At 43.2% G+C, this 16,390-nt stretch overlaps 2 protein-coding genes and 1 long non-coding RNA gene across 3 annotated transcripts in view; 1 reads left to right on the plus strand and 2 right to left on the minus strand.

The window, feature by feature from the left end:
* LOC110536299 (zinc finger SWIM domain-containing protein 6) overlaps positions 1 to 4,869 on the minus strand; it is an 81,865-nt gene extending 76,996 nt beyond the window's left edge. Inside the window, exon 1 of the mRNA XM_036936212.2 lies at positions 3,493 to 4,869. Coding sequence (XP_036792107.2) covers positions 3,493 to 3,919 — 427 coding nt within the window. The 5' untranslated portion in view covers positions 3,920 to 4,869. The remainder of the gene's footprint in view (positions 1 to 3,492) is intronic.
* Positions 4,870 to 7,825: 2,956 nt separating this feature from the next.
* LOC110536300 (small integral membrane protein 15) lies at positions 7,826 to 9,501 on the plus strand. The gene is made up of 2 exons (XM_021622022.3): positions 7,826 to 8,057; positions 8,893 to 9,501. Exon 2 carries the CDS (start codon positions 8,919 to 8,921, stop codon positions 9,141 to 9,143), a length of 225 nt encoding a protein of 74 aa, XP_021477697.1. The 5' UTR covers positions 7,826 to 8,057; positions 8,893 to 8,918; the 3' UTR covers positions 9,144 to 9,501.
* A 326-nt stretch (positions 9,502 to 9,827) lies between these two features.
* LOC110536301 (uncharacterized) lies at positions 9,828 to 13,382 on the minus strand. Its single transcript, XR_002475399.3, has 3 exons — positions 13,293 to 13,382; positions 12,258 to 12,286; positions 9,828 to 10,929 (listed from the first exon to the last, which is right to left on the minus strand). It is a non-coding gene; the product is annotated as an uncharacterized LOC110536301 (long non-coding RNA).
* Positions 13,383 to 16,390: the final 3,008 nt, after the last annotated feature.

Genomic DNA, 16,390 nt, shown 5'->3' on the forward strand with positions numbered 1-16,390 from the left:
ATTCTAACATGTATCGACTCTGGGGTGTGTATACTTACGAAAATTAGACGTTTCGTATTTTATTTATTCTATTTATTTATTTATTCTCTGTTTTCACTTTGTCTTTATGTGCATTGTGTGTAGACGGGCGAGGAAAAACTAAAACAATTTCATCCATTTTTGAATAGTACCTTACAAAATGTGGAAAAAGTGAAGGGATCTACCTCCATTTCCTTGTACCCCTGAACATGGTACGTCCTCATTATAGCCAAGTTATCGTTACTCATTGTGTATGTAATTACTTTTATTATCACGTGTTGTTACTTTTCTATGACTTCTTTATTTTTCCCTTCTCTCTGCATTGCTGGGAAAGGGCAGTAAGTAAACGTTTCACTGTTCGTAAACACCACATGTAGACTAAGCATGTGACGGATAAAAGGCTTTGATTTGACAATACCTGAAATGTCAAAGCAGGCCCCTGAAGACCTGAAGCAGAGAAGTGAGGTTGTGTGTTCTCAATACACACATGCTCAATGTCACTGTCTTAGTCACAGGCAGAGACATTTAAACCCATGAACACGTACGCCAATTCTCATCCTCTCATGCACATGTGAGTAGTAACCCTAAACCTAGCCGAACTCTGCTAGCCAAACCGACCTTCGCTTGAACAACGAGAAAACAGCAGTAATAGAAATCTGTCATTCATTTTGATATAGTCAAATAAAAATATGTGCCTGAAAACGAGTCATCTCGTTGAATGACAACAAAGACGTTATAGAAGAATGCCTACTGTTGACCAATCACCGATGATGGGATGTAGACTTCAGATCCGAACTTCATCTTGCACAAAAATGTTGTGCCCGAACAGTCAAAAAAATATTTTTTTTATAAAAAAAATTACCCAAGTCCAAACCTAACAAAAAAAAGTCACAATGTCATCATAATATAAGCACAAACTCTTCTGAACTATTAAGTATGCATACGCCTTAAGAGGTCACTGTTGTTTTTTCACCTGCTAATGAGGCTAGTCCCCCCCCACCACCTTCTTCCATCTTTCTCTCTGGAGTGATTTACCCCGTGCTGTGCCCATGACATAGTGCCCAACGTTCAGCTCAATGCTGCTGATAAACAAAGGTGATTTATAGGCGATATGAAGTCGATGTGAAGGCCTAAATTGGGATGAAATGCAAACTGATGACACTACTGCTTGTGCACTCATTACTGCCATTTAAATGCTTAAGAAATGGTTTACTAGGAGGCACACACACGTGCACACAGCAAAAGCATGAAGTCAACTACTTTCAGATAACTGCAACATGATGTCATAATCCACTCCATAGCTCATAATTAGGGCCAGGAGTTTTGGGGCACTTTGAGGCACTGTGCTTTTACAGGCTTTCCAGCATTGTCCACTAGTGTTGCTGCAGGTAGGAATTCCTGGGAAATGTTATGTAATTGACACAAGTGGCCTCCAATCAATCAATCAATGGCTGTGTGTGTGTGTGTGGGGGGGGGGGGGGGGGGGGCAGAGTGACAGCTGATCCTATTGCACTGATGAATGCAGGTATATTAGGGCTCTAGTAAAGGGACTCAAACCTGGGTCCAGCGACTGCCACTGGATTTCTCTCTCTCAAGCAAGTGAAATAGATAAAACAAAAGTTTTTTTTTTTTTTTACAGTAAACACTACACTCAAAACGCCAAAGGACAGAGACATTTCAAATGTCATATTATGGCTATATATATATATATATATATATATATATATATATATATATATATATACAGTGTTGTAACAATGTGCAAATAGTTACTGAGTCTGTACATAGTCAATGCCATATAGCATTTTTGTTTTGTCATGATTTGGTTGGGTCTAATTGTGTTGCTGTCCTGGGGCTCGCTCTCTCTCCATCTCTTCTACCCATTCTCTCCTTATACTGCATCCCCCATCCCTCCCCCTGGTCTATTCTTCAGACTCAGCATTGATGTACAGGGGGGTGATTAATGTCTTTGAGAAACAGATAAATAATCAGGAGACCAGGGGGCTGGTAGTTGGCCTTAGGCGAGTAAATATGGAGCATTTTATAGCTGTTCACCGGGGAGAGTACAGACTCATTCAACTAGATTAGCTTTTACACACAACAACCTCTGCCTTCTCGCTCTGTTCATGTACTGTCTTTTATCAACACCCCAATAGTACACACACACACACACACACACACTTTGGACAAATCCTCCAGCGGTTGACAGCCCCCTCCCTCCCATGTCACCCTGCTTTTAAGCCGTTCCTCCTGTGGCAGCCTATCCCCTGGGAGAAGATTGCATCTTTTATTTATCACTTTATTTTACCTGTAAAAATTTGGGGGCGAAAATTGCAATCAGCACAACAGGCCCTCCTCCTGCTGAGGGTTCACCTGTCATCCTCCCTCTCCCTGAAAGCATGCAGAATGAGACAGACAACACACAAACTCCTCTTTCCATCCATCTCCCTCTTTTACACACACACACACACACACACCAAATCTGAACCAACACTCATTTGCTAACATGGCAGGCAGCACACAAATAAGCACTAATGCTAAGGAATCTGGTAAACAGCTAGGAGCTGGTGGAGGGATACTGTTGTGCACAACATATGATCCAAGACCCAAAGAGCTGGAGAAATACAGATCCTTCTGAAGGGAGAGAACCAGGGGAGGAGGGATGGGGAAAGATCCTGCATATGTAATCAAGTTTGCAGATTGCATTAGAATTCAGATGAACTGGGGAGGGTAATGAAATTAAAATGCTGAAGCGTTTCCAAAGGTGGGGAGGCAGAGTGACAGCTGAGCCTATTGCACTGATGAATGCAGGAATATTATGGCTCTGGTAAAGGGAGGCAGGAGGGTTGAGGCCACAGCAGGCTAAATGCCTATATTTATTTAGACTCGATATCCTACAAATAATGCATTATGGAATAGGACGCATAACTGTGCGATATTGGCAATGGCATAGCCTACACTAGCTCGTGCCATCTCATAGCCTACTCATTTTCTCGTGCTTGAAAAAATCTCCCACGAAAGCTGAAAAGCAGTAGAAAAAAAAAGCTTACATCTCACGAAAGGTGTTTGGCAAACAAAATAGAAGCGCTGTGGCTTTAAAGCGCTGTCCCTCCCAACCATTCTACATATATAAAATGTATCCAGTGGTGAAAAGATATAGGGGCTTTTGTTTGGTTACCCATTGGAGGTGGACAGAAAGCTGAAAAGACAAACGATCACGAAAATATGAACAAAGTGCTATGCGTTCAAATGGGAACGGCTCAGGGCAATTTTATATGCGCACTGGGCAAAAACAAAGGGAAAACTGTTCGTTACTCTGCCCCCTTCACTGGAAATGAAAGAATAGCATGGAATGAATGCGGGTAGATAATGTCAATTCTCTCTCCCACATGACAGATATACCAACGTGGGTTAGCTAACTGTTATTCCCCGGCAAGCATCATATTTCCCAGTAGCCTAGCGATAGATACTCACCGACTTGCAGTACGTTGTCCACCCAGCCGCCCTCCAGCAGAGTGACACCCCGTAGGAAAGGCAGCTGAGTCTCTTCATGATTTTCCCCGCTAGGTCCACTCTCTTCTCCTCCGGCGTTGAACGAAGAATACATGCAGATCTCCTTTTCGCTCCTCGGAAAGGACCAGTACACGATCCTTCTCTGGACGGGTTCTGGAATACGTTCGAACCGTTCCTCCACCCGTTGGAAGGGCCACTTCTCCGCGACTCTCCGCGCCGCTATGTCTAGCAGCGATTCGGGGTTGTGTGTTTTTCCCGATCCCCCTGGAGCGGACCCCGGACCGCCACACAGTACTCCTCCAGCCCGCTGCCCCTGTCTGCATGCCGGGTTGTAGCCGGGCCTGCAGCAGAGCCGCTTGGCCGGGGGCTGCTGGACTCGCTCCGCCATGATTGCACCGCTGTAACTTGCAGCACAGTCTCCCCGATCATATAAACGGGATACGGAAGAGAAAAGGGCACTCCAGCCGATTGTTTGCCGTACATGGAGAGACGACCCTTATTTGGAATAGTAGGCGGTTTCTTTTGGGTTCGGCGAAGTCCTTTGTGTTGTCAAATTAACCGAGATGGGTGGGATCCTTGGTCATCCTGGGCCGATTCCAGCGCACAAGTGTCGGTAAAAAAAGGAGCTATAGGCGGAATTCCCAAACGTCGGCAAATCCTTTGTGAAGCCATTCCGGAGCGAGAAGGCGGGGCCCCAGTGTGTGGTGGTGGGGGGATACTAAAAGACGAAAATACTCTGAAGTTTGTTAGTGTTTGAGTTTAAAGGCGGGGTCTTATCCAAGGGCGGTCTTATAGTTTCCCACAGGGGTTAAAGGGGCAAGAGTTGAAGCCGCATTTTTGGTATTGAAGAAGACATCTACAACCGTAGGCTCTCTCCTCTCAATAACATCACGAGTGACTGGGTTGTTTTCTTAGCAAGTTCAGAGGGCTCAACTGTCAGTGAGGGAGAGGGCGTGGGAGGAACGTAAGGATATGGACGGCTCGTCCATTCTCTAATCATTTTATCAATAAGGGCCTTATTCAATTAACAATGGCCTCTCTCTCTTTCTGTCCAATGAACAAAAGTAAATACCAAGAATACATTCCAACATTGCATTCTAGCTCAAGGACTCACGCACACGCACACACGTTTGACAAAAGTGCCTTCATTTTCTTTTCCTGTGTTGTAAGTTAACTGGGGTACCTTTTTATTAATGCCCATATTTATAAAGGGTTTGTGAATAGATTAACGTTATAACTAGCCTATAGGCCTAGACTTTGGTATAGGCTGATAGAATAACATGCTATGTTGAAACAATAGGCTGGTTTAGAAATGGAACAATAAATACTTATATTTATCCAGTTCATAGCAGCCTTTTCATCCATCTCACAGCTCAAGCACCAACATGACTGAGTAAAAAAAAAGTTATATTACTGATTAAATAAGGAATATTCTGTTAACAACTTACCAATACATATCATTTGTAAAGTCAATTAAGCTTAGGCCCAGAAAGGTTCACATTCCAAGTGGGCAAATCATAATTTGATCTAGTACAAACCTACGGTCTCTTGCATGCTGTGATTTTTATTTTATTTTCTATTTTACAAATTTGACATCACAAAAATACATGGAAACTCATGGACTCATTCACTGAACAGGAAAGAAAAACCTTGCCCTCTAATAATGAGCATTATTAATCCCAACTAAAAGCAAACTCTCTGCTTGGTATGTGCCTGTCTGGTTGTCCTGCATGCGTTTCAGGAGAACCCCCTCTCCTCCCCTGTGTGCAGAAGCCTTTGAACTGCAGGTGTGACCAACCCCGATTTGGTTTCAATACTTCCACACAGGAAGTTCAGACAGCCTGATGCTCCTTTGTTGTGAAGTTCAACTTTTTTATTTTCTCATTAAATATCAGAAAACTGGTGACCAAAACTTTTGGCCATCGATTCAAATGACATTTAACACTGCCTTCTACGGTTTAAACTCAAATAAACAAACACTGATGCAGATAAAGTTACATAGGCCTGCGTTTTGAGCACTTTCCAACATTGGCCTACCCCAAACAATTGTCAAAACAGCATGGTCTCAAGATGGTTGCCTTCAAAGAAGCACACTTGTAACCAGTGTCGGGGAGTAATTAACTACATGTAGTTCCACCAGTAAGTTAACTACATTTTGCCGCAGCTTGGTGGTAGTTTAACTCATTTCAAATCTAGGTAGTGTTTTCAGTAGTTAACTGTTTTTGCCATTTAAAGATGCAGCTAACTACTGGAACTGCACTACTTTTTTTCCAAAAAATAAAATATGGGGGAAGTAGGCAATCATTTCCTTTTGCATCACATTTCACGAATTCTAATTCTCATTGGAAATTTAGTTGTGTTTAATAGGCTAATTTACACATTACGTTAACATATGACCGCAAAATGATTTGTTCTTGCAATTTGTAGTCATTGACATTTCAGATTTACGCATGATCATTTTTCAGAAAGTCATTTGGAGGTAGTGAACTACTTTTTCAAAGTAACTTTACTTAAGTAAATTATATTTACCTTAAGGGTAGCTTAAATAAAAGTTGTTCCTTTTAATGTCGAAATAAACATGTCTCCAACCCTCTGATCACACAATCACAAACTGAAATATATGTGCATCAGGGGAGGATGACTCATAATAATGTCTGGGATGGCGAGAATGAAATAGCATCGAACACATGGAAGCCAAGTGTTTGGTGTATTAGTTACCATTCCACTGATTCCACTCCAGCCATTACCACGAGCCCGTTCTCCCAAGTTAAGGTGCCACCAACCTCCTGTGGTGTGTGTACATTGTATAATCAATTAGTGAGAGAGAGCCTCAAATATCACATAAAATTTGTATATCCACTCTATTGTTGACAATAAAGCCTCCCACAATGCAGGCGATGACTGCAGCATGAAGTTGGTTAACAGCAAATGCAGAAACTTGCAGTAAATTGCAGTCAAAACTTCAAGTCAAATCAAACTTTATTTGTCACATGTGGGGTCAATATAATAGTACAAAACAAATGGGGGGGGGGGGGGACAATGTAATATTCCGATGGCCATTTGATTAGTTGTTCAGCAGTCTTATGGCTTGGGGGTAGAAGCTGTTAAGGAGTCTTTTGGTCCTAGACTTGGCGCTCCTGTACCGCTTGCCGTGCGGTTGCAGAGAAAACAATCTATGACTTGGGTGACTGGAGTCTCGGACTATTTTATGGGCTTTCCTCTGATACCGCCTATTATATAGGTCCTGGACTGCAGGAAGCTTGGCCCCAGTGATGTACTGGGCCGTACGTACTACTCTCTGTAGCGCCTTGAGGTCAGATGTCAAGCAGTTGCCATACCAGGCGGTGATGCAACCATGCTCTTGATGGTGCAGCTGTAGGACATTTTGAGGATCTGAGGACCCATGCCAAATCTTTTCAGTCTCCTGAGGGGGAAAAGGTTTTGTCGTGCCCTCTTCACAACTGTCTTGGTGTGTTTGGACCATGATAGATCGTTGGTGATCTTCATGCAGTTGACATTTAGGTGCAAGTCAGACTATTTTTATTCCCACAATGCAACACACTTTGAAAGTCAGTGACTAACGATGGTCACCGACTTGACAAAAGTGATCCACTCGAAAGCACCCAATAGGCCGTTTTCGATAGCATCAAATCCATGATGTATTGTTGGTAAATGGTGACTGAATGAGCTACAAATAATAATGAGTAGCGTGATTTGAGTAGTAGACGGCACAATATATATTTATATATATATAAAAAAAATAAGGATAACCAGGGGCACACTCAGACGTAATTTACAAACAAAGCATTTGTGTTTAGTGAATCTGCCAGATCAGAGGCAGCAGGGATGACCAGGGATGTTCTCTTGATAAGTGTGTGAACTGGACCATTTTCTGTCCTGCTAAGCATTTGTAATGTAACGAGTACTTTTTGGTGTCAGTGAAAATGTATGGAGTAAAAAGTAGATTATTTTCTTTAGGAATGCAGTGGAGTAAAAGTTGTCAAAAATAGTAAAGTACAGATACCCCCCAAAACTACTTAAGTAGTATTTTACTACTTTTTTTCTTAAGTACTTTACACAACTCTCAGTCAATCAGCAGTCGCCTGTACTATCGGCTTCAACATCGAACAATACCAATTTTGGTACCTATTATACAATACACTTTGAAAGGTAGTGACCGACGATTCTAACCGACTTGACAAAAGTGATCAGCTCAAGACCATCAAATCCATGATGCATTGTGGGTAAGTGGTGATTGACTGACTGATCTACAATGTCGAACAAGCCCACTTTTGGTCCAGTAGTGCAACACAATGAAAAACGGCTTCACAAAAGGGATCTGCTCAAACGCACGCATGAACTTTCTTGAATTTGTCTAGAGTCTGAGGTCACTGGTATCCTTCTTTCACAATAAAACTACAATTCCATACATGCCAGGCTGTACACGTCATAACCACTAGCAAGAACCAACTTCCTGGTGGTAGGGTTCCGGATCAGCGTGGGATAAAAACAAAAATCTCTGTTAAGTGAGTATGTTAACCTAATTATACCACTGTTATATAGCCTTGATTTAAATAGTTGTCGCTGTGTTTACTGCGAAACTAGATCAAAGTTGCTAGGGCGATGAGGCTGTTTTACAATGCAAATAAGCTAGCTAGCTACCTAACGTTAGCTTAATTGATTACAGACGCTAACTGAGTTTATGTAGCTAACGGTTAGTGGCTAAGCTAATGTTAGTTGTAAAGAGGCAATCTGTCTTTTGCTTCTCCAGTACTAAAGTAATGTGTATATTCAGTGCGTTGTGCATAGGCTATTTCATGCTCATGGAATAACTCTTTTGGGCGTGGAACTATCTGTGGTTGAGACTTTAAAATTACAGAGGCAGTTTGACTGTTTTTCACTTGTATACCAGTACACGGTAGGTATATAATCTAGCATACAAGACATCCAATGTAAACATAACATTGGTTAGATTTGAAATTAAAAGATGTCACCAGATTCTGAAACTGTGTGTGGCTGTAGCAACAGAGCCTAGGCTACTTCCATTTTACATTTTAAGTCATTTAGCAGAGGCTCTTATCCAGAGCAATTTACAATTAGTGCATTCATCTTAAGATAGGTGAGACCACATCATTCGTATAAAGTACATTTCCCCTCAACAATTTATCAAAGTCTGTGCAAGTAGGAAAAGATAAGTGTGTTTATTTTGGGGGGGGTAGCAGCACCTGTTGGTGGTGAGTAAATTGTACCCAGTCAGCAGTTTAATGTTCAGCAGGGCAACAGTGTGTAGGCAGTGGCAATGTTTTGTTGCAAGCTTCTTATGTTTAAATAGTAAACCTTCTCCTCATTCCCATGTTCCAGGATTGGAGTTGCTGTTGGTGATCAGGATGATTGACATGCGGGCGTGGGCGGAGTACCTGGTGGAATGGGCGGCCAAGGACCCGTACGGCTTTTTGACCACTGTCATCCTGGCACTTACACCCCTCTTCATCGCCAGCGCCCTGTTGTCGTGGAAACTGGCCAAGATGATTGAAGTGCGCGACCGCGAACAGAAGAAGAAGCAGAAACGTCAGGAGAATATCGCCAAGGCCAAGAGGACCAAGAAAGACTGAGCTGTGGAGGGAGAAAGAATAGCTACAGTACACAGCTATGCTCAACACTCTCTTCACTTGCAACACTGCTCGCCCTCGCCTCCTCAACCCAGTCCAGTGCAGGAAGGATTGTAGGCCCTACATGGTGGCCTTAGAGCTGAGAGGGAACTGTATAGACAGAGGAGGCTCATTTGATTGGGCTATCAGCGTGTAAACCGGGATTCTGATTATGGTGGTGTTGCAGTACTTAGCATTCCATTTGTAACAACTCCATTCCAATGATTTCATAAACTACTTTGATTGTTTATCTCCATTTAAAATGACTTGTTACATTTCTGAATCACATGCATGTTTTTATTAAATTAAGTTCTAAATAAAATAGGCTTGTATTTCTTGCAAAACATAATTCCCCATAACCCTGCCTGTATGACGCTTAATTGAAAACGGTTGAGTTCCGACCTGACTTGATGCGCAGGCATTGTACTGCATCAACCAATGGTTTTATGTCATCAACTGTTCCGTCGGGCATAGACTGCTATATCATAGCTGATAATTAAACACCTATCCAATCGTTTTGAGATCTGGCAGAAGTCTGGCAGGAACTCGACCAAGATGTGTTCCAGGCAGTTGTCATGCATGGGCTTCATGTGGTTAAAAGGTTTGTAGTGTCAGATGAGGTGTATATCATACATATGTAAAGACATAAAAAATGAAAATATTTATTTGTATGCCATTTGGGCAAACACTTTATCCAAATCAACTTACAATAGTGTGTGCATACCTTTTTATATGGGTGGCCCCATTGCAATCGCCATGATCTACCAACTGAGAAACACTACCACCTACTTGCCAGCACTACATCACATCCCAGTTTGCTCAAGCCTGGTAGTTTAATTTACAATCCACAAAAAAATCATCAAATATACCTTGATTACCTACAACACAACTCATATACAAAGCCTTTATAGTTGGGGAGATCAGAAAATGTGTCTTCTACACCCCATGAATGCCATATATTAAGTATTCCCTGATTCAACACAAAAGGTTTTTCATGTAAGAGAGCTCCCATTAGTATACATAATGTCTGTTGTATTCATTACTGCAAACCGTAATAAAACGTGTTGCGGTTGGAAACCACTTACGTCAAACTTGTTTGAAATGACCTGTTTCCATTGCCAAGCATTTTGCTAAGGTGTGCACTAATGAATACGATCCAGTCTACCTTCCAGCCCCAAGTTCCCTATACTAAAGGAGAGGGATTATGAAGCTTCCTTCCTCTACCTTGCTGCTTTCAATTGACCAGTCTTTTCAGGTGGGGTACTGAACAATGGTGGCGAGGATGGAAGGTAACTTGTGAAGTTCTATTTCGTGTATATACTGTATTGTGTGTGTACCATAGTGTGCGTTAGGTACCAGTATCATGGCAAGGAAATAAGGATCCAAACATAAGCAGACATTTCTTAATAAGGTAAACAGTTCACACAACAGCAGGTTTTTAAAAGACAAGAGTTCAGACTGCTTCGGGTTTTATGTTTTACACTGGAAAATCCAGTATTGCAATACTGTTGTTTTTTTTTGTGTCTGTGTGTATATCTTGGCTGTGGGTGTCCAGGAGTCAGGCTGGAATATGTTAGCTGTTCTGACATGCGTCTGGCTGGCCGAAGCTGAAGGCGGCGTGGCCCTCGACTATGGTCTGAGTAGGCCAAGCCACCAGCCCCTCCTCGTACTCCTTAGGAAGCAGCTCTCTCTCTCCTCCACCTCCCTCGCCTTCTGTGTGCTCCCTGTAGTTCTGGTTCCTCACCAGCTACTGTGAAGGGCGCACACACACACACACACACACACGCACACACACACACACACACACACACACACACACACACACACACACACACACTTAATATCAGAGGTAAAACCAAGGCTTTTGAACACACTCTTTTTGAGGGGATAGTTAGGAGTCCTCTAACAACTCATCCATAAGAGCTCAACCCTGAACGTCACACATCAGCGGCAGCTAAAGCTACTATCCAGTCCATGGTGTTAGTTTTGCCTTGGCAGAGCCAGAGAGCCATGGCCGGGGAGGGATGTCTGGACTTCTTGCTGTTGTGTGTTGGCAGCAGAACTAGCAGGCTGTGAAGGGAGAGGGGAGACCAGGGCCAAACAGCTCTGCTTTGGGGAACGAGGCGAGCATATGCAACCGCTTTTCCAGCCTGTTAATGACATGATTTAATCCAATCAATTTATGTCAACTTGGACAGGGACAAAATTAAGCGTTAAGGAAGGGGGGGGGCATAAAGTGCCAGGGGAGCGGTTTTGGCTACACCACTGTCCAGCTGTGGACGACTGCACTGGGCAGACAGTACACAGAAAATTGGAATAGAATGTTCTGGCAACACTGAGGTAGGAACGGCATTGGCCATTGGCATGGAGTATACAGAGAGGGGCTGCCTGGGTATTAGCCTTGTAGAGGCTTTCCCATAGCCTCCATGTTTGAGAATAGGAAAGTTAGCAGGCTAACCCTTTGATCCTGTTCTGTGACGTAGGCATAGCCTTTGACGTCTAGCTATGGGCCCTGGTCTAAAGTAAAGTAAGTAAGTTCACCACATAGGGAATAGGGTGCCATTTGGGACACCACCAAAATGAGAAGTGTGACTGTTGAGCCCATAGAGATAGATAGAGGGCTCATCTTTGTATCTGTGCCATTATAGCGTCTGTGACAGCATGGGCAGCGCCATTGAGGCAATCTCCCTTTTGAAGTAGTCAATTATCTTCTTCACGATTGGCTGATCCTTCCTGATGACCGGGTTGGACATGACTCCAACAGGGTCACCAGGAGGGATCAGACAATGAAGTTGAAAGTCCCACCCAGTTGACTTCATTAAAATGGTGGAAGTCCTCAATGGTGCTACCCATGCTAACACAGCCTTTTAGCCACTAGAGGCCTCTATCATTCTCTATGATTTACTCCCACCACAACCTGTCCCATCGTCTGCCAAACAGACAGACGGATACCCGTCCCCCAAAATTTTGTGGCTCTGTTGAAAATGGAGAAAAAGCTAAACAAAGTGTTTCTCCTAGACTCTTCCCTCCCCATACCCAGTCCCCAAGAGCTCCCACAAACACAGCAGGGGTACGCACTTCAATGGAGGGGGCTGCTTCCTTGCTTCCTGGAGAAGGGAACAGACAGACGAGAGTTAGAACACCCATACCACTGCACAAACAAAATGAACAGTTACCGGTCATTTACACTACAGAAGCAGCACTAGCTTGGCCACGCTAGTCTCGCCCTCATGTGGGTGCTACGTATCAACAGCCATTGTCAATCAATCCAGCAGGGGTTGAAAGCTATGGTCAGTCGCGTCGCAATATCGCAGAGGATTTGAATAAAGTTCAGCTTTCCCTAATTTTAGTCCGGCCCTGTTCAGCTCCCTCGACCTTGCTCGCATCACTCAACAGTCCCCTTCCCACTCTGTTCTCTCGCTTTCCTACCATTGAAAGGGAATAGCTTCAGATGTTTCACCGTGCGATGCCCCTTCATAGTGTAAACGGTCCGTTACACGTGACATCCAATGTAACGTCATTGAATCACTTGTTTAACTGTGTAGTTAAAGTAACACAATATCTAACTAAGAGTAAGTGATCTGAACATAATTTTGCCTGTTTCCTTTCTTTAGAATTCCAGTGTGATACATGACACGATAACATCTAGAATATGGCATCTCTGTGATTTACCAGTCTAAGCAGAGAGGATACTGTAGTAATGTACACATTTAAACTACTATACAGCATAAAGTAAGAGACAGTAGATCTCTTCTACTCTGATCCTTGGATTAACCTCTCTCTCCATCTATTGCTCCCTCCTTCTCCAAAGCAAGTCAGAGACAGAGAACTTTTCCTATCTAGTTGTCTGGAAAATGGAAACAGTTTTTGAGATTGTCAGATAGGGTGCCCTTGATACATTCATGAATACATTTCTGAATAAATAGGTGATTCATGTTTGTTCTAGTACAGTTTGTTGTTGCCTAGCACTATTGTGTAATCTGTACTACAGTTGTATTCCGAGCCCCAGATTCACAGGTCCCTTGACTTAGACTGTACCATGGAGACTAGCAGGCATCCATATCGCATACAGCTAAAGTGTCAGTACCCCACCCAGAGATGTCCCCACATTACCATCCCACTCTGAGGATATGCTGCCTTCCAGGTACTCAAACTCTGTAGCGTTAACCGCCACCACCACCCACTTGGCCCAGACTATCCACCCTGAGAAAACAATGAGAGAGCGAAAGAGAGATCATTTTTAACACATCAATACAGGAAAATAGACATGTAATCAAGTGCATAAAAAACAACCCACACAGACAAACACAATTGAGATCTCACACACATGCATGCACGTACACGAAACGCACGCACGCACACACACACGAGGAGTGACAGTGTTCTGACAGGCCATGGATGATTAGCTCGTGGCCCTCAGGCCTGCTCCTCAGATCTCTCAGAGTGTGTCCAAATCTGGGCTAAGCCTTATGTAAATCAGCCCCCCTAAATGTAAATCAGCCCCCCTAACGCACCAATCACAGCCCCCCTAAATGTAAATCAGCCCCCCTAACCCACCAACCACAGCCCCCCCCCTCACTGACACCCTCATCTAATTGCAGCCCTCCGCTAACAACGCCCTCCAAATCAACGTCAAGCCGTATAGGAGACAAGATAGGTCAGATATCACAGGCAACAGAAGAGAGATGAGCTGAGAGGCATACTAAAACCCTCTGTCCCATTCTGTATTCTACAGCACTACTAGCAGGACCAGCACCAATTATTTGGGGGGGAAACTGCTGATTAAACAAGGCGAGCAGGCACAGTGACATCCAGATGAAGAGAGGGATAAAGATAAAATTATTGAGCAGTAAAGGTTCTCACAACATTCCTTAAAGATGTCTGTTTCACATTCCCAGAAGTGTGAGAGAAAGAGTAACGACCGTAGTTCGAATGAGACCAAGATACAGCGTGAGGTAGGTTACTCATATTCTTTAATGATAACCAGGAAAACCAAGAATGAGAAAACCACCGAAACGTACAGCCTTGTAGGGCTCAACAGCAACAATACAAGAACAAGATCCCACAACATAGGTGGGGAAAAAGGCTACCTAAGTATGATTCCCAATCAGAGACAACGATAGACAGCTGCCTCTGATTGGGAACCACGCTCGGCCAAACGCAAAGAAATACAAAACATAGAATGCCCACCCAAATCACACCCTGACCAAACCAAATAGAGACATAAAAAGGCTCTCTAAGGTCAGGGCGTGACAGTGAGAGTAAGAGAGTGAGAGAGTTAGAGAATGAGAGAGTGAGAGTGAGAGTTAGAGTTAGAGAGAGGTTGGGTTCTACATTATGAATGTAGCGGCTAGAGAGAGATGATCTGTGGCGAATGCAATGCACATTTGCTGTTGTGAAGGATGAATGGATGGACAAGCTTCAAGCAACATCAATCTGTCAACATTCCATCACCATTCCACTCCAGCCGAATCCATTAGTCTTCACAGAGCTGAAGACAGTGGACATTGACAAATGGCACCACTACACAGACACACACGCTACCCACACGCGCGCTGTTGGTCCAGGGATAACAGATAGATTAGACGTGTGGATGGATGAGGCAGTAGAGGACTATGTCCAACATACATGGCCTCTTCTCTTCATCTCCTTTCCTTCGTTTGCACGGATCTTAAGACACAGGACAGGTGAAAGCAATAAGATTCAGGCCAAGTAGGTGTATTTGTTTCACCTGTCACATTTTCCATCACATCAGTGCAGATCAAATCAAATCAAATTTTATTTGTCAAACACATGGTTAGCAGATGTTAATGCGAGTGTAGCGAAACGCTTGTGCTTCTAGTTCCGACAATGCAGAAATAACCAACGAGTAATCTAACCTAACAATTCCACAACTACTACCTTATACACACAGGTTTAAAGGGTTAAAGAATATGTACATAAAGATATATGAATGAGTGATGGTACAGAACGGCATAGGCAAGATGCAGTAGATGGTATCGAGTACAGTATATACATATGAGATTAGTAATGTAGGGTATGTAAACAAAGTGGCATAGTTTAAAGTGGCTAGTGGCTAGTATTATTATTTATTATTATTTATTATTATTTATTATTTATTGCCATTAAAGATGGCAAGATGCAGTAGATGATATAGAGTACAGTATATACAGTGGGGCAAAAAAGTATTTAGTCAGCCACCAACTTAAAAAGATGAGAGAGGCCTGTAATTTTCATCATAGGTACACCTCAACTATGACAGACAAAATGAGGGAAAAAAATCCAGAAAATCACATTGTAGAATTTTTAATTTATTTATTTGCAAATGATGGTGGAAAATAAGTATTTGGTCAATAACAAAAGTTCATCTCAATACTTTGTTATATACCCTTTGTTGGCAATGACAGAGGTCAAACGTTTTCTGTAAGTCTTCACAAGGTTTTCACACACTGTTGCTGGTATTTTGGCCCATTCCTCCATGCAGGTCTCCTCTAGAGCAGTGATGTTTTGGGGCTGTTGCTGGGCAACATGGACTTTCAACTCCCTCCAAAGATTTTCTATGGGGTTGAGATCTGGAGACTGGCTAGGCCACTCCATGACCTTGAAATGCTTCTTACGAAGCAACTCCTTCGTTGCCCGGGCGGTGTGTTTGGGATCATTGTCATCCAAATGCTCTCTAACAAACTTCAGACGGGCCTGGACATGTACTGGCTTAAGCAGGGGGACACGTCTGGCACTGCAGGATTTGAGTCCCTGGCGGCGTAGTGTGTTACTGATGGTAGGCGTTGTTACTTTGGTCCCAGCTCTCTGCAGGTCATTCACTAGGTCCCCCCCGTGTGGTTCTGGGATTTCTGCTCACCGTTCATGTGATAATTTTGACCCCACGGGGTGAGATCTTGCTCCACGCAAGATCGAGGGAGATTATCAGTGTTCTTGTATGTCTTCCATTTCCTAATAATTGCTCCCACAGTTGATTTCTTCAAACCAAGCTGCTTACCTATTGCAGATTCAGTCTTCCCAGCCTGGTGCAGGTCTACAATTTTGTTTCTGGTGTCCTTTGACAGCTCTTTGGTCTTGGCCATAGTGAAGTTTGGAGTGTGACTGTTTGAGGTTGTGGACAGGTCTCTTTTATACTGATAACAAGTTCAAACAGGTGCCATTAATACAGGTAACGAGTGGAGGACAGAGGAGCCTCTAAAATAAGAAGTTAC

The sequence above is a fragment of the Oncorhynchus mykiss genome, chromosome 11, assembly GCF_057628025.1.
Source record: "Oncorhynchus mykiss isolate SJ-2025 chromosome 11, ASM5762802v1, whole genome shotgun sequence".
In the NCBI taxonomy this organism is placed as follows: Eukaryota; Metazoa; Chordata; class Actinopteri; order Salmoniformes; family Salmonidae; genus Oncorhynchus; species Oncorhynchus mykiss.